The sequence below is a fragment of the Narcine bancroftii genome, chromosome 4, assembly GCF_036971445.1.
Source record: "Narcine bancroftii isolate sNarBan1 chromosome 4, sNarBan1.hap1, whole genome shotgun sequence".
Taxonomy (NCBI): Eukaryota; Metazoa; Chordata; class Chondrichthyes; order Torpediniformes; family Narcinidae; genus Narcine; species Narcine bancroftii.
In genome coordinates, this window is record NC_091472.1 from 241,173,567 (window position 1) to 241,193,137 (window position 19,571).

General features: G+C 38.5%; 1 protein-coding gene across 6 annotated transcripts in view; it reads right to left on the bottom strand.

Moving 5' to 3' along the window:
- LOC138761777 (nmrA-like family domain-containing protein 1) overlaps positions 1-19,571 on the bottom strand; it is a 238,039-nt gene that overhangs the window by 53,106 nt on the left and 165,362 nt on the right. For all 6 annotated transcript variants that reach the window (XM_069934491.1, XM_069934493.1, XM_069934490.1 and 3 more), the window contains exons 3-4: positions 6,996-7,242; positions 1,886-2,076 (exon numbers count right to left, since the gene is read on the bottom strand). In XM_069934491.1, coding sequence (XP_069790592.1) covers positions 1,886-2,076; positions 6,996-7,242 — 438 coding nt within the window. The remainder of the gene's footprint in view (positions 1-1,885; positions 2,077-6,995; positions 7,243-19,571) is intronic.

Genomic DNA, 19,571 nt, shown 5'->3' on the forward strand with positions numbered 1-19,571 from the left:
AATACGGAAATGGCAGCCTTCCTACCTACATCTTGAGAAAATATGTCATTATTTAAATTCTTGCTAAATTAAAGATCACCAAGAAGTTTTATCTTAAATATCCTAGAATACTGGTATTTGGTAGGATTAGGCTTTTCATGGTCATGGGCCACAGTGCAGTTTAGGGCCATACAGAACAGAAAGTTGAGTTTTCAACCCAGGCTGATTGCCTGCCCATCTTCCGGGGTTACGTCCGTGTCATGTATTGCCGGAGAAGAAGCATGCAGTGTCCACCGGTATTATATGGGATTTCCGGGATTAGTAGGCTCTACTGGGGCTTAATGCATTCTGATAAGATGATTGTGTTATCAATTGAACATAAATAGTGCACACATGAAGTACTGTAATATATGATTTCTTGTAACCTCTGAAAAAACCATCTACGTTAAAAGGGAAAAAAAAGGCCATAGAGGGAATAATAAAACCAATTCAAAACCCCACCAGGAAGGAGCAGGGGATAAAAACTTGTTGATCATCTGTTTCAAAGAATTAACACAGGAATGAAAGGGCTGAATTGCTCCTAGAGCTAGAGATATTATGATTCTTTTCTCTTCATTTGCTCATTTGTCAAAATTAAGATACAACCATACATACGACCATGTGAATTACGAATAGTAGGCACTTGGTCCTTGAGTCTGCTTCACCATTTGATAAGATCAAAGCTAATCTGATTGCAACTTTAATTACCTATAGTTAAAGTTTCCATTATTGTCACATAATGCTACATTTAGAATGTAACATACATGAATTTTTTAAAACTTTTGACTACTATAAGGCAGACAGAGAGTCACTTTGTCCAGCGCCCCTCACAGAAACCTACAGTTCTTGGTGTTCCTAGGCGGTCTTCCCTCCAAGTACTGACCAGGCCTGAGTCTGCTGAGCTTCCGAGATCAGACAACCTCGCAACCTCAGGCGTATAGTTAGCTTTCACCTTCTTGCTCATAATCTATCAAGTCTGCCTTAAAAATATTCAAAGGTCTTGCTTCCACTGTCCTATGAGAAAATAAGTTCTTAAGACTCACAATGAGAGAAATAAATGATTTTTAAACAGACTGCTAGTTCTAGATCCTCCCATAAGAGGAAATGCCCTTTCAACATTCATCCTGTCAAGGTCCCTCAGAATTTAAAAGTTTTAATCATGATCCCTCTCTAGCAGATGGAAGTTTATCCAGTCTTTCCTCAAAAGATAACTTGCCAATTCTAGGCATTAATCTAGTTTCCAACACATTAACATCCTTACTTAAATAATAAGGAAACCAATACTGCACACAGTCCTCCAGAAATGCTCCCACCATTGCACGACATAACTTCCCTACTTTTGTATTTAATTCCAATTAGCTTTCCCATTTACCAACTGGACTTACTGGTACATACTTTTAAATCATGCGCACTGATGCTTAGATCCTTGGTATCTCAGACTCTCACCATTTAGATCATATGCTTCTTTTTAATTTTGCTTGTTGAAATGGACAATTTCACAGTTTTCCACATTAAATGCCACTGGTCAGATCTTTGAACACTCAACCTTGTTTTGTGTTCTCCTTACAATCTCCTCTCAACTTATTTTTCTGATTATTCTTATTTCATCAGCTAATTTACCAGCCTACATTCAGTGCCTTCATCTCAGTCATTAGTCAAGATTAATCCACCACTGTGATAAAAATTTGAAAACTGTCAGGCCCACAGATTCAAAAGAACAATCTAGCACAAATAAATTTAAACACAAACAGTACTGAGTTGTCCAGGTCTCGATAATCAGGCTTAATCAATAGGTTTCAGTTGGAGAACTCTGACATACAGCATGTTATTAATGACAGTTGACTAAACAAGAAGGATTTAAACTAACCTTAGAGGCTTTGATTATTTTTCCAGTATGTTTAGACATAATTGCAGCATACTCATCGATCGTAAGCTTGTCAGTACTGAGGCCTATCTCTTTCCCAATGTGCTCTTCTGGGTTTTTCAAGATGGCCAACACAACCTCGCCCAAGTCTCTGACTGACATCCCATCAAGTGGAATTCCCTCCATCGGAATATCTAGGGGAAAAAAGATATTTAATTACTCAGAAAAATAAAAGCATGTGTATTGAAATAAACTCAAAGACCAGAGCAAGGGAATATAAGTTTCTTTATTAGCATAGGAACATAAAAAGGATTGTCAAAGTGTCAAAATTAGGAATCAATATGCAGATTTATTGATTAAGGGAGCAGGCATAAATTAGGTACTAAATGTGCACATTTCATCAGTATTTATCAAAAAGCAGCTATAACAATCAATATGGTTTTTTGGATTCTGGATGAGATCAATATACATTAAGAAGAAAATTTGTGGTGATGTAGATACCAAGGACGATCATCTTTGAATACAGCATGATATTGATCACCTGGAAAGTTGGGCAGAATATTGGCAGATGGAATTGAATTATGACAAGTATGATTTGGTGCATTTCAAAAGGTCAAATAACAGAAGTACAGACACAGTAAATGGTAGGGCCCCAGCGAATTTTAAAGAACAGAGGGACCTTGGGGTATTTGTCCATAGATCCTTGAAAGTGATAGAATACGTAGTTAGAATGGTGAAGACCTAACAAAGAATGTAAGAATTTCTACATCATCTAATATTGAAGAGACCACATTATGTCCAGTTCTGGTCGCCACACTGTGGGAAAGATGTGATTGCATTGGAGTTTATGCAAAGAAGGTTCTCTACAATGTTGCCTGAATTGAAGGATTTCAGGTTATAGGGAGAGATAGGATAAGTTAGGTTTGTTTTTCCTGGAGCAAAGAATGCTGAGAGGTGACCAGATAGAGGCATACAAAATAGTGATGTTAGATATACCAGTAGTCGATAGTTAGAGTTATTTTTCTTGGTAGAGGCATCTAAAAAAAGATGGCAAAGTTATAAAGAGAAAATTGTTTTGAGGGGATTTTAAAAGATTTTTTTTCACAAAGAGAGTGGTGGGATCTGGAATGCACTGCCTGAGGAGGTGGTAGAAGCAGGTTCCTAACAATTTTTGAGAAGTATTTAGGCAAGTACTTGAACCTCCAAGACATAGAAAGGTATGGACCAAATGCTGGTAAGAGGGACTAGTATAGATAAGTACAATGGTTGGCTTTGACATGGTTCTGAGGTGTATGACTCTGAGATACCTGTATTAGAAATTCTGACAGTAAATAAAGCGTACAAGTCACATATCCTAGATTGCTATAAGAAGAAAGATTAGTTCTAGTTTAAAATTAGGATTTTTCTTCAAAATTTGTTTAAAATTCAATTTCCTTTCGATCCAAAAATGTTTTTGTTCGGTTATTTAACTCCATGAGTGGACTTTGGGTTGGATAAGTTTCAGACAGCTTTTATTCATTTAACGTTGACAGTTGCTCGTAAGTGTATTGCCATGTCTTGGAAAGATGAAGCAGAGTTAAATGTAGTTCGATGGCATCATGAGTTGAAGTTGTGTATCTATGTGGAGAAAATAACATATAATTTACATAATAATTTTGATTTTTTGTTAAGATGTGGACACCATATATGAAGAATATGAATTTAGTAATATAAATTACTGAATGATTTTGTTTATTTTTAATGCTTCCCTTTAGGGATTTGTTGTGGGAGGGGGGAGGGGATGGGTTTAGAACCATAGAACATTACTGCAGAGAAATAGGCCTCTTTGGCCTTTCTAGTCTGTGCTGAATCTTTTTTTTGCCTCATCCCACTGACCTGCACTCAGTCCAAATTCCTCTTAAATGTTAAAATTGAGCCTGTATTCACCACTTCTTTTACTGTTTTATTATCAGATGACTTATTCTGTAAAAGTCTGTTTATTTTTATTGAAAAAATACTAAATAATGTTTAAAAAAAAGAAAGATTAGTTGTAGAGCTCCCAGCTATCCTAGTCCAATCCTCCTGAATATAACCAGTCTTTTCTCATAACTCAAGCTCTCCTGTCCTTGTTAATTGTTTCTGCATCCTTTTTCAGCTGAATGACATCCTTCCAAAGTCAGGTGACCAGAACAGCATATCATGCAGAAGAGATTTAGTAGAATTTGTTTTAATGATGAAAAGAGAGCACAGATTTAAGATGATTGGCAGAAGTAAATGGGCTGCAATAATTTTTAAAAATATATTAAATGGTCAGGATTTGGAATGCACATTTGATAATCCTGATTCAATTAGACTTCCAAATGAATAAATATTTGAGGAGAAATAATTGGGTAAGCGGCAACGGGTGGAGATACAATGGTTTGCTCTTCAAAATAACTAATTTGGAGTCAATAGGACAAATGGTTCTCCTCTAACGCTATATCATATGACCCTACAGCAACAAATTTAGTGACATCTAATCTATTCTATTAAACTGTTCTCTGCAATTTGATGCATGATTTAGACATTTTAAATAGGTGCAGATAATGAAATACATGAATCACCATTGCAATCAATTACATAACAATCTTTCCAGAACAAATTTAATTTCCATTAAACTACAACATTTTCCTTATTATGGTGAAACTGATACTTGATCATTAAAGCAGAGTGAAATGAAATTCAAATGACTGTTCTTTTTGATGCTCAATAATTCCAAATTTTTAATAATTTATAAAATATTGGAGTTGAAATAAGGAATTCAATGTTATCATAAACAAGATTAGGAAGATAAATTAACATTACCAATTAATTAGTAATTTCTGATTTGAAGTTCTTATTAGACAGTCAGAAGATACATCAACTAATATTCTTTCACACATGTCATGTGAATTGACCTTAACCAGAGATGTAGATGGCCACCCAAAGCCAGTTTCATTTCCTGTATTCAAAGTCATACAGCAGGGAATAGGCCCTTTGGCCTAATATAGATGTGATCAAGTTGGCATTCTTGGCTAGTTACCTTTGCCTGCATTTGGTCCATATTCTTCAAAGCCCTTCCTATGTATAAACCTGTCCAAATGTCTTCTGTATGTCAAAATATTTCCCACTTCTACAGTTCCTTTTTCAGCTCATTCCAGATACAGACCACCCTCTCAGGTTCCCTTACATTTCTTCCCACTCACCTTAAACATATGCCCTCTAGTTCTAGAATTGTCCACCCTGGGGAAAAAAAAACTGTAAGCATTCACTGTATACATGGCTCTCATGATTTTACAAACCACCATAAGGTTACCCCTCAGCCTCCTATGCTCTGGGGAATGAAGACTGAGCATATCGAACTTCTCCCTATAATTTGAGCCCTCTACTCTTGGCAATATTCTGGTGAATCTGCTCTGCAGCCCTTCTAACTTATTGACATCCTTTTTATAGCTGAGTGACCAAACCTACACACAGTGTGATCTCACCAACACTTTGTACAGCTAAATTGTGAGGTCCAAACTTTTGTGCCAAACATCTTCTTCTCTACCTTATCCACCTGAATTTCCACTTTTAGGGAACTGTCTATCTGCATCCTGAGGTCTTTGCATTCTATAATACTCTCCAGTGTGCTGTTATTTACTGTGTAAAGCCACAGAGAAAAAAAAATTAGCTGGGGTTCCCAAGCTTGATTGCTCTCTAACTATCCCAAAGGAACATATGTGGCTCCTATTAAGTACAAAACTGGCTGGACAGCAATGGCATCCTGAATAAATTGGGTTTATCAACATATATTGCCTGGATCGGAGGATAAAGAATACCATTTTGTTGATGTACCATTGGTTATCGTGGGCAATGTCCCAAGAGAGGAAGAGAGGAAGAAGAAAACTGGATGAAAAAAATTAAACAGCACCTCATTTTCTTCATTGTCTCAACCTGCAAAAGGCTCTAACACAATTTAATTTCACAGAACAGCAATTAATTGCTATAAAATACAGCAATAATACAGAAAACCAAGACCTTGTGTACATACAGGTAAATAAATTTACAGGTAGACAGTGGTGAAGAAGGCATACTTGGCTTCATTAGCCAAGGCATTGAACATAACAGTCTGAAAGTCATGTTCCAGTTGTTTGGCTGCACTTGAAGCATTGTGTGTAGTTTGCCACCATGTCATATAAAGGATGTGATTAAGCTTGACAAGGTGCAGAAAAGATTCACGGGAGAGCTCAAGTTTTAAAGAGAGATTGGAGTAGATGCTAAAGTGATATAGTTTCTGTATTAGTATCTTTACGGCACTGCTTGTTTAGAATTTTTACCAATTCTGTGAAGGTTATAGTGTCAGGGTTTTTGAGTATAAGGGCAGTGGTCAGTTTGTTGCTGTGGATCAAGCAAGAAGTCTTGTTAGTTGCCAGTAAGAACATGTTTTGATAATGTTTGTTGACCTCAACCTCAAGTTACATATTTCAAATATCTCAAACTACCTTAACTATTTCATTATCAAGTAATTTCAAAGAATTGTAATTATTAACAATGAAGAAATTGTATATTTGCATCAATAAACAACATTAAACTGAACTTATTGTTGGATTACATTGTGGAACAGAGAGCAAGATGAGCATCAATAATCTAAGTTAAACATACTGACATTCAGAAGAGAATAGGTCTCTACATTTGGAGAAGCTGGGACTGTTTTCCTTAAACCAAAGGTGGCTGAGGACTGAATCAGTAGAGTTTATAAAATTTTGAGGGGCAGAGATAGGGTCACAATCTTTTTACCCATAGTAAGAGAATCTAAAACTAGAGTGCATAGGTTTAAGATGAGAGGGGAAAGACTTGAAACGAATCTGAGGGGCAGATTTCTCACACAAAGGGCAGTGGGTATATAGAACGAGCCACCAGAAGTAGAAGAGGTGGGTGCAATTACAGTGTTTAAAAGTTATTTAGCAGGTACATAGATAGGAAAGGTTTTGAGGGATATAGTCAAATGTAAGCAAATGAGATTAGTGTAGATCAGTATCTTGGTCAGCATGGTTGATGTAAGACAAACAGCCTGTTTTCATGCTGGATTCCTCGATGAATTTATATGTTGCCAAATGATTTTCCATGAACTTACCCAAGACATAGTAACCTTTGTCTGATTTGACAGGTTTAAAGATGTCAAGAAAATTTTCGAAGTAGTCAGGCATTCTAACACTAGTCATGGGAGAACCAAGTTCTCTGAAGTAGTCTTCTAACTCTCCTTTCCCATCAAAATGTGGTACATCCAGTTTGCCATTAGTCAGCTTTTTCACATTCTCCAATCCACTGAATACAATGTGCTTCACATCAAGTATCCTGGAAATGTCTGCTACTCTCTTCCCCTGACAAAGAAAAACATCAAGTTATTGCTTTAAGTATCACTGGTTCATTTGTTATAGTCATCCACATTGCGACCTCAATGTCCCAGCAACCACGTGAGCCAAACAGTAGCAGTTTCTTCCTTGGTCTGTGTTGGGTTTGCTTGTGATGATCAGAGTAGTTTCTCTTGGTCCAGGTGGAAAACAAGTTAAACACAATTCCCACTCCTGCTTTGGAGACACAAGAGGCTGCAGATGCTGGAAACTAGGGCAAAAAGCAATTTGCTGGAGGAACTCATTGAGTCAGGCAGCATATGTGGAGAATCCACTTTTTTAGTCAATACCCTTCAAGATTGAATATGGAGAAGGAAGATAGCCAGCATAAAGAGGAGAAGGGAAGATATGAAACAAGGGCCATGGGTGATTGGTGGAGCAGAGTAGGCTGCGGGGTGGGGGGAAGGATGACTGACAGAAAGAGCCACGTGTGGGAGAGGGAAGGGGGGAGCATGAAGCTGGAAGACAGAGGTAGGTGGTTGATTGGTGGTCGACAAACAGTGGGGAAAAAAGAGGACAAAGTGACAAAGAAGGGAGTTCCTGGAGCCGTGGGTGAAAGGGAGGGTGAAGGCAAAGACAACTGCTGCCCATCCTCCCTCCTCCCATCTCTATCTGCCCCAATTTTTCTTACTCTGTTTGTCTGCCACCAATCATTCACCTGCTTCTATCTTCCATCTTCATCCCCTCTCTACTCAATCCATTAATCACCAACTGGCCCATGCCACACCCCTCAATTTCTCCCCTTTTAAACTGATTATCTTCCCTCTCTGCATTCAGTCTTGTTGGGAGAGTCTCAACACCAAACGTCAACTCTCCATTTCCCTCCACAGGCACTGCCTGACCTACTGAGTTTGTTGCTCCCACTCTTATTGGTTTCCAGTTGTCAATCGGTATGCGTGCTTGCAAGGAAAGATTTAGATGCAAGGCTTGCCAAGGAGTTGCTAATTGGACAAATGATCACATCAGACACCATACTCCAATGTGACTGACAAGCTTGAAGAAAGGTCAGAGAAATGTGAAGAATTACTGTACAGTAGAATCCCATTATCCCATTATCCAGCACCCTTGGCACACCTTCCGCATGCTGACAACCGGACTCATTCCACATGAGTGCCATGGTCAGGCCCTCAGTGCACCTTCTCAAGCTGACAACCTGACTCACCTCTACGTTAAGTGGCGACAGCGAAAAGAATGCACACATATTGTGTGTGGGGCATTGCTAGTTCAGCGGGGTAAATTTGCGCGTGTCCAACAAAGTCTTGCACGCCCCTGCAGGGTTCATCCACCCAGTCTTATTCATTCAATCTATTTATTTATTTCCTCTTTTTTTTTTGATGGTTGTTTGAGTTTCTGGTTTATTGAATTCCAGATAATGGGAGTTTTACTGTATATATAAAAAAGATTCAAAGTAACATTGCACTGCATTTTCATGTCTTAAACTTTATTTTATTCCTTAAACCATCCAGTAGATTTGTAAAGGTTGTGAACAGCAGAAATTACCATCCATATATTTCATCTCTGCAAATGGTATTTTATATTTGTAGCAATGTAATTCAAAACATTCACTTAATTTTTCTGTTCCCTGAAAAATGCTATTAGCTTATCTAAGCGAACACCATGTGTAAAACATTACATTTGATTTGTAATGATGGCATATGGGAAAGCAGCAGACCATATGCTGAAGATTTTCACATACAGAGAGATGAAAATTAGAGGTCATTATTTAACCAAACTTCTGAGCAGCTTGCCCACTGGAATTCCCTCCCTAAATCTTCGTCTCCTGAACACCCTCTCCAGTTTCCAAATTTTTTTCAAAATCTTTTTCTTCAGCTATTCCTCCAGTCATTGGCTCAAGAGTTGTGGCTTCTTTTGACCAACTACAAAGTACCTCTGTGTGTTCTTTACACAAGATCACTGTAAAAACACAGATTATTACTTTTGTAATGGGTTACTGGCAAACTTCAGTTGAACAAACATATTCAATCCATATGTCTTCCAACTAAACTTTTATTCAGTCTGAAGCCATTATCCTTGAAACCAGTTCCTCTTCCTGTAGCTGTCTTAAGTTGAGTAAGATAGATTTCAATCATTGTGTCACTCTTGTCTTTGAGAAGAGCTTTGCACCAAATATTTATGGTTTTACTAGGATAACCTATTTCAACCTCAAAATCAATATTAACTCCACCTCTGCTTCAGTTCATTTGGTGCTAAATCCTGGTCTTTACCTGTCACCGCAAGACTTGGCTATTCCAAAGCACTCTTTGCCTCCTGATCATACATTCCATACACCTGAAGTCATCTAAACCAGCCATTCTCAATGGTGGCCATACACTAAATCCCACCCTCCCAAACCCACCCGGGGACCATAGCACATTTAAGGAGGTCACGAATTGAAATCGTAACATTTTTTAAAATGTTTTTTATGTAGTCGGTAGGAGAGAAGTATGGAAGAAACCAACAAAACGACTGCTGTACAGGGAAGGGAGCCCATAAACTTTGATCAGAGTCACAAGGAGGCCTAATATAGGTTGATATAAAAATAGGTTGAAAATGGCTGATTTAAACTTTTCTATCCACCACCTAGTGGTATTAGTGAATAACATTATCATAATTATCTGATCATTAATATGTACGCATTCAGAGCTGTGATAAGGTTGGGTGTTTAGTGGACATTTAATGAAAATATGTTTTGAAAAATTGCTATATTGGTCTTGCTCAACTCAATATCAATCCTTTAGGATTTGCACTTAAGAGCACAAAATGTTTAATTCCCACAATAAAAGGGTTGATGAAACAAAGCTAATTAGATTCTGCCAATATGAAAAATTTGAAAGGGTCTTAAAATCAAGTCTTAAAACCTTCATCTTTCTGGGTGTTCACATATTGATGGGCCTCTTCTGGAAGAATTGAAGCCATCATGAAGAAGGCACACCAAAGCTTCTACTTTCTTGGAAGTTTGAGGAGATTCAGTAGGTGTAAAATAGACAGTGAGACACCAATCAGTGAGGATTGGTAAGAACATCTCAATCACCATCAGTACCAGAGAACCACAGGGCTGCGTTCTTAGCCTCCTGCTATACTCAATTTATACCTATGACTGTGTGGCTCGGTTTGACAATAACACCATCTACAAATTTGCCAACAATACCAGTGTAGTGGGTTGTATAAAGAAAGGTGATGAGTGGAGTCACGTGATGGAGTAGTGGCCGGTAGGAGAATATCAGCCCTCTCCAGAAAAGAAGGAAAAAAGTAAAGAAAAGCAAAGCCACAGACACACAAACCACAACAAATAAAAAATAAAGGTGTGGAGGAAATGGCACCGAAGAAAGAAAAGCCAAAAACAACACGAAGAAAAGAAGAAGGAAAGACGCCGGAAGAGAAAGGTAAAGGCCTTACCTGTACAAAGAAGCAGGATGCACGATGCGCACGACAAAGACAACACTGACGGGAGGGGGACCAGCTGTGGAGTTCCACTCCACAGCTTGAACAGCTGAGAAAGACCCGACAGCAGGGCTCCCAGCGGGAAGATATAGGAAATAATGGGAACGGGAGGGAGGAGAATTAAAAAAGTAAATCTGAGACACAGCAGATGACCAACCCAGAGGAAGAGGACCAACATCAAGACACCATTAAAAAAAATCCAGCAAACTGAGATTAACAGCCCAACAAGAAAGTCAGAAGAGACACAGATACAAGGAAGAGAGGTAAAGGACACAGGCCTTGGAGTGGACACAGGGGAAGAGGAGGGAGAACATCAAGCTCTGCACAGAGAAATAGAAGATAAAGGGAATGGACTGTACATAGACAGAAAATTTTTGAAGAATATATAGAAGTAAAAGAATGGCAGACACGAGAATTTAATGAAATAAAAAGAAGAATAAAAGGTACAGAAGAAAAAGTGAGTAGATTACAGATGGTCATGACAGAAATAGGGAAAAGAGTAGACAAGGTGGAAGAACGAGAAACAGCCGTAGAAATGGAAGTGACGACTTAAAAAGGAAATTGGAAGAATCTGATTTTAAAAAGTTAAAGAAACACAGGAGTTGTTAGCACAGAAGATGGATATAATGGAAAACAATATAAAGATATTTATATTAGGGAAGATGAAGAAGGCAAAGATATGAAAGAATTTATAAAAGAATGGATCCCCAGGGTCCTGGGAATGCCAGAAATTGGGAACGAATGGAAATAGAAAGGGCACAAAGAATATTTGCCCCAAAACCACAGCCACAACAAAAACCAAGATCCATTCTAGTAAAATTCCTGAGATATACGACTAGAGAAAATGTACTGGAGAAGGCAATGAAAAAAATGAGAGAAGACAAAAAGCCACTGGAATACAAAGGTCAAAAAAAATTTTTCTACCCAGACATAGCTTTGAGCACCTGAAGAAGAGGAAGGAGTTTAATGCAGCAAAATCAATCCTATGGAAGAAAGGCTATAAATTTATGTAAAGATATCCAACGGTGCTTAAAATAGTTATCCCGGGGCAGCAAAGCAAACTGTTCTTGGATCTGAAGAAAGCACGAGAATTTGCAGAACGCCTGCAAACGATGAAGAGATGTAACAAGAACAAGAATGCCAACAAACTTCATATAAAGAAGAAAAATAATGTACAAGTAAGAACTAAGAAGGGGAAGAAAGGAAGTAAGGGGGGAATTAAGAAGGTGAGCTTTGTTATATGTGAAGATAAAAGTATGTTCTGGAAGGGGCTGGGTGGGAGAGAATAACAGTCACTGCGAAATCAATTGACGCTTGCGAGCGGGTTCGCAATCCAAATGGAGAGGGGAGTTGTGGTTGCCTGGCAAGGGACAAGGGGCAACTCAGAGGGGGGGGGGGGACATTTGGGGTTAAGGGAATTTTAGATGAGGGAATAGTGGAAATATTTTATGTTTTAGAAGTGTTGTTTTACAGTGTGTTCAAAAAAAGAAAACAGAAATGGATAAGGAGGAAAGTTGGTGATGAGGAAGCAGAAATGAGAGGTAAAAAAAGTATGAAATGGCCATGTTGAACGACATATATATGACTGTAAATATTAACAGAATACATAACCAAATCAAAAGGAAGAGGCTGTTAAATTTACTGAAGAAAGAACAAATTGATATAGCATTCGTGCATGAAACACATCTAACGGAAATGGAACACAAGAAATTAAGGAGAGACTGGGTAGGGCACGTAACGGCAGCATCATATAATTCAAAAGCCAGAGGAGTAGCTATATTAATCAATAAAAAGGTACCAATCAAAATAGAGGAAGAAATAATAGATCCAGCAGGGAGATATGTAATGATAAAGTGTCAGATATATTCAGAATTTTGGAATTTACTCAATGTATAGGCACCTAATGAAGAGGATCAAAAATTTATGCAAGATATTTTTTTGATGATTGCAGATACTCAGGGGAATATACTAATAGGAGGGGACTTTAACCTTAATTTGGACTCTAAGATGGATAAAACTGGACAAAAGACTAGCAGAAAGAACAAAGTAACCAAATTTATGGTTAAATCGATGCAGGAAATGCAACTTTTGGATATATGGAGGAGACAACATCCAAAGGAGAAGGAATACTCATATTATTCGGGCAGACATAAAACATACTCAAGGATAGATCTATTCCTGTTGTCAGCCCACATCCAAGGGAGAGTTATGAAAATGGAGTATAAAGCTAGATTGTTATCGGATCACTCACGCTTGTTATTAGCAATAGAGCTGGAGGACATCCCACCGAGAATGTATAGATGGAGATTAAACTCCATGCTACTTAAAAGACAGGATTTTAGAGAATTAATTGAGTGCCAAATTAAAATGTACTTTGAAATGAATACGGAATCAATGAAAGATAAATTTATACCATGGGATGCAAAGAAAGTGTTCATCAGAGGGCAGATAATAAGTTACGTAACTAAGATGAAGAAGGACTACAATCGGGAAATAGAACAGCTGGAAAGGGAAATAGCAAGTACAGAAAAAGAATTAGCAATAAGGGAAGATACAACAAAAAGATGAGAATTGGCGGACAAAAAAATAAAATATGAAATACTACAAACATACAAGGTGGAGAAGAACATAATGAAGACAAAGCAGAAGTATTATGAGCTAGGACAAAAAATGCACAAAATACTAGCTTGGCAGCTTAAGACAGAACAAACTAAAAGAACGGTATTGGCATCAAGGAAAAAGGACAAACAAATTACATATAACCCAACGGAGATCAATGAAAACTTCAAGGAATTCTACGAGCAACTATATCGAACTGAGAACGAAGGGAAAGAAGACAAAATAGATGAGTTTCTAGCTAAAATTGAACTACTGAAATTGCAAGAAGGGGAGCAAAATAAATTAATAAAATTATTTGAAATAGAGGAAATACAGGATATATTAAAAAAACTACCGAACAATAAAATGTCGGGAATGGATGGACTCGCAATAGAATTCTATAAAACATTTAAAGACTTATTAATTCCTCCTCTCCTGGAAGTAATGAACCAGATTGAAGAAACACAAAACATGCCAGATTCATGCAAAACAGAAATAATTACAGTAATACCAAAGACGGGGAAAGATCCACTAACACCAGCATCGTATAGATCAATATCTCTACTTAACACAGATTATAAGATAATAGCTAAACTATTAGCAAACCGATTGGCAGACTGTGTTCCAAAAATAGTGAAACGAGATCAAACTAGATTTATTAATAAAAGATGAACAATGGACAATATCTGTAAGTTCATTAACTTAATCCATGCAGTACAAGGAAACAAGACGCCAAAAGTGGCAGTTGCCTTAGACGCAGAGAAAGCCTTTGACAGAGTAGAATGGAATTATTTATTCAAAATACTACAGAGGTTCAACCTACCAGAGAAATATACTAATTGGATTAAAGCATTATATAAGGAACCATTGGCGAAGGTGACAGTAAATGGATATATATCAAGCCAATTTAAATTAAGCAGATCAACTAGGCAGGGATGTCCACTATCTCCCTCACTGTTCGCGTTAGCTATAGAACCACTGGCAGAACTGATAAGAACAGAAAGTAAAATAAGAGGGATAAAAATAAAAGAGAAGGAATATAAAATCAGTCTAGTATACTTAACAGAACCAGAAATATAAACAAAAGAATTACATAAGAAATTGAAAGAATATGGAGAAGTATTGGGGTACAAGATCAACGCAAATAAAAGTGAAGCAATGCCAATGAATAATGCGGATTTCACAAATTTTAAGAAAGAATCACCATTTAGATGGCAAACACGAGCAATTCGATACCTAGGTATACAACTAGATAATAATCTAGGCCATGTATACAAACTAAATTATCAGCCATTAAGACGCCTTAGAACCTTAGAAAGACTTACCACTTCTTTCTTTCTTTGGCTTGGCTTCACGGACGAAGATTTATGGAGGAGTATGTCCACGTCTGCTGCAGGCTCGTTGGTGACTGACAAATCCGATGCGGGACAGGCAGGCATAGTTGCAGCGGTTGCAAGGGAAAATTGGTTGGTTGGGGTTGGGTGTTGGGTTTTTCCTCCTTTGTCTTTTGTCAGTGAGATGGGCTCTGCGGTCTTCTTCAAAGGAGGTTGCTGCCCGCCGAACTGTAAGGCGCCAAGATGCACGGTTGGAGACGATATCAGCCCACTGGCGGTGGTCAATGTGGCAGGCACCAAGAGATTTCTTTAGGCAGTCCTTGTACCTCTTCTTTTGTGCACCTCTGTGTCGGTGGCCAGTGGAGAGCTCGCCATAGAACACAATCTTGGGAAGGTGATGGTCCTCCATTCTGGAGACGTGACCCACCCGGCGCAGTTGGGTCTTCAGCAGCATGGATTCGATGCTTGCGGACTCTGCCAGCTTGAGTACTTCGATGTTGGTGATGAAGTCATTCCACTGAATGTTGAGGATGGAGCGGAGACAGCACTGATGGAAGCATTCTAGGAGCTGTATGAGATGCCGGTAGAGGACCCATGATTCGAAGCCGAACAGGAGCATGGATATGACAACGGCTCTGTACACGTTCATCTTTGTGTGTTTCTTCAGGTGGTTGTTTTTCCAGACTCTTTTGTGTTGTCTTCCAAAGGCGCTATTTGCCTTGGTGAGTCTGTTGTCTATCTCTTTGTCGATCCTTGCATCAGATGAAATGGTACAGCCGAGGTAGTTAAACTGGTTGACCGTTTTGAGTTCAGTGTGCCCGATGGAGATGTGGAGGGGCTGGTGGTCATGGTGGGGAGCTGGCTGATGAAGGACCTCAGTCTTCTTCAGGGTGACTTCCAAGCCAAACACTAACCACTAACACTGATAGGAAGGGTAAATTGCATTAAAATAAATATCTTCCCAAGGATACAATACCTATTTCAATCGTTACCAATTCACCTAACAGAGAAATTCTTCAAGGAGCTAAAGAAAATAATATGGAAATTCTTATGGAAAGGGGGGAAACCGAGGATAGTGATAGATAAATTAACAGAATAGTACAAACAAGGGGGCTTACAGCTAACAAACTTTAAGAATTATTATAGAGCAGCACAATTAAGATACCTATCAGATTTTTATCAAACAAGGGAAAAACCAGATTGGACCAGATTAGAGCTAGATAAAATAGGGGAGAAGGTACCTGAACATATATTATATAAGTGGGATGAAAAGCTGGTGGAACATAGGAATTCACCAGTACTGCACCATCTGCTCAACATTTGGAAGAAGATTCACGTAGAAAGGAATAAAACAAATGATCAACTACCAAAATTAATAATGATGCAAAATCAACTAATCCCTTTACAATAGATAACCTTTCCTTTAGAGAATGGGAGAGAAAAGGGATCAAAAGAATAGAAAATTGTTTTTCGGGAAATAAATTATTATCTTTTAAACAAATGAAGGACAAATATGGTATAACTCACAGTACAATGTTTGCATACCACCAACTGAAAACTTACTTGAAGGACAAATTGGGAAGCAGGCTAAGGTTACCAGAAGGAAACAGTTTTTAATATGTGATTACAGACACAGTGATAATTAAAAGATTTATAACAAACACGTACATCAAACTGCAAGAGAAAGAGAATGATGAAATAAGCTATAAACCCAAACAAAAGTGGGAACAAGATCTAAACATAAAGATAAAGAATGAAACATGGGAAAAGCTATGCTCCGGAACTATGAGAAATACAATAAACACGAGGTTACGCATGATGCAATATAATTGGTTACACAGTCTATACACCACGCCCCAAAAGTTAAATAAATGGGACCCAACAGTATCAGATAGATGTTTTTGCTGTAAGAAGGAAACGGGAACAACAGTACATGCAATTTGGGCATGTGAGAAAGTGGAAAAGTTTTGGGAAGATCCAAATCAGGTATTAAATAAAATCACAAAAAGCAACATACCAAAAAATCCAGAGATCTTTCTTCTAAGTAATATAAGAAGTAAAGAACTTGGACTCGATTTGGATGGAGCACAAAAAAGATTTATTATGATGGCCTTAGCTGTAGCTAAAATATGTATTATGTCAACCTGGAAATTAAAAGATAGCCTGAAAATACAGCAATGGTTAATAGAAATGAATAAATGTATTCCATTGGAAAAAATAACATATAATTTAAGAAATAACATCACAGTATTCGAACAAATTTGGGAACCGTACATGGAACACATCAGAGAATTCCTACCGCAGACCTCCACCGCCTAAAAGGACAGAAGAAGACGAAATGAACTGACCCAGTATGTAAAAGCAGAAGACACAAATTTCTTGTTTATTTTCATTGTGTGACGACATTGTTTAATGGGTTTAATGTATCATATAGGTTGAACGTTGAGTGGGTGGGGGGGGTGAAGGAGGGAGGGAAGGGAGGGGGGGAAAGGGGAGAAAATGACAGTGTGTATATTCAAGAGGGAAATGTTTGTGTGTATTTTGGTTAGTATGGTTCATAGTGTGAAAAATAAAAAACATTTAAAAAAGGTGATGAGTCAGGAGGGAGATTGAAAACTTGGCTGAATGATGTCCCAACAATAGCCTTATACTCAATATCACCAAAACTAAGGAGCCAATTGTTGACTTCAGGAAGGGAAAGCTAGAAGTATACAATTCAGTGATCATTATGGGTTCAGAGGTGGAGAAGATGAGCAAATTTAAGTTATTGGGAGTCACTATCTGGGAGGATCTTCCAGCACCTCTACTTCCCCAGGAGTTTGTGGAGGTTTGGTATGACACCAGAAACCCTGGCAAATTTCTACAGACCTGTAGTGAAAAGTGTGCTGACCGGCTGCATCACAGTCTGGAATGGCAACACCAATACCTTTGAGGGTAAAGCACTCAAAAAGGTAGTGAACACAGCCCAGGACATTATCATCAAGAACATCTTTAGGGACTGCTGCCATCAAAGAGCAGCAACAATCATCAAGGATCCACACCATCCAGCATATGCTCTGTTCTCACTGCTGCTATTAGGAAAGAGGTATAGGTGCCATAAGCCTCGCACCACCAGGTTAAGGAATAGCTGATGGCCCTCCACCATCAGACTCCTCAACAATAAACTCAATCAGGGACTCATTTAAGGACACTTATTTGTGCACTTTATTGATTTTTAAAATTCTCCCTTTATTGCACAGTCAGTTTGTTTATATTTATTATCAGTCTATAGTTCTTTATTTGTTTACATGTATATACTGTTTATAGTTTTTTTTTGCACTACCAATAAATGGGAATTCTCTGCCTTGCCTGCAGAAAAAGAATCTCAGGGTTGCATGTGATGTCATGCATGTACTCTGACAATAAATCTGAAATCTATTAGATTTCCATAGTTGTACTGTGGAAAGTATACTGAGTGGATGCATCACAGCCTGGTTTGTAACTTATGTGTACAAGAATGCAGAATGCTGCAGAAGATGGTATACCTAGCCAAATCCCTTATAGGCATTGACCTGCTATCCACTGAAGACATCTATACAGAATGCTACTTTAAGAAGGCAGTCAACATCACAAAAGATCCGCATCACCCTGGTCACAATCTCTTCTCACTGCAATCTTCATTTAGAAAGTACAGGAGCCTGAAGTCAAGCACCTTCAGGCTCAAGAACAGTTTTTATCCAACAGCTAACAGGCTATTGAACCTCCCAATACCATCCCAAAGCTAATCATAAACTGCTCCAGGAACATAAAAAGATCTGTCTGCCCCACTGAAATGTCACTTTTTTATCTTGCACTAATTGCAACTGAAAATTTATTTATCTATCCTTTTAAATTTATCTTTTATTCTGTTGGCATATTGTGATAATTTAGTTTATACATTTATAGTTGGTGTATCTTACGTATCTTGGCTGCAGCAAGTAAGAATTTTTATGCATTTGTACATTGCGTTTATGTACAGTAAAGCTCCTGGTATCTAGCACCTAAGGGAATTGGTAGATGCCAAATATGTATTTGCTACCCATTTATTTTCTGCAATTTGTCATTTGTTTGATTCTGCTGGTTGCTTGAATTCCGGATAATGGGGTTTTAGTCCATTTGACAATAAATTCTCATTATCATCATCAATAGATATGCAGACTAATGACAAGGAGCATAACAGCAATTTTTACTAAGACATGGTGTAAAACATTTCCCTGCCAATCTCAAGAAAAGGCAATACCCCTGTACTAAATACATTGAATTCCTGAGACAACTGACACTGATGCTGGAGCTGGTCTAACAGCAGCATTGCCACTGTGATAATGGGGAGCAGAGACATAGCACACTATCCTGACAACCCCATACAGGTTTTAAGCAGCTTATTAAAGGGGCCAATTGTGTTTTTAACATCTTGAAACCACCGAGTTTTGTGCCTAATAGGGAGGCGCTGATACTTGGCAACACACCATGAGGGGGGATGCACACTCTGGAGGATTATTGGACTGTTCCAGGGCACCAGAACTGGGCAACAACCCTTGCTGAGAAGGAGAAGCCTTCAGGGAAGGTGACCACTGCAGCAGACCAGAGAGGGATTCAGCAGCTGGAAACTGACAGCTGAAGATTTACAAGAGAATGCAGGCTGCTGGAGTTTGCCAACTGACAGCTGAAGGATCCACACGATTGCGGGCTGCCGGAGACTGGCTTATAGGAACAAGGTATTGGAACTGGGATTAGATAGGGTGCTGAGGGCAAGAAGGGCCCTTGAAACGCCTTGGGCGCTGAAAGCTCCCTGATTGTATCGGAGGTTTGGATTTGCAGCTCAGGTTGCCAATGGTTTCAATAGGAGTCTGGCAGCTTCAGAGGCAATGGAGGTGAATCCATGGACACCCAATATCTCTGAAAGGACTC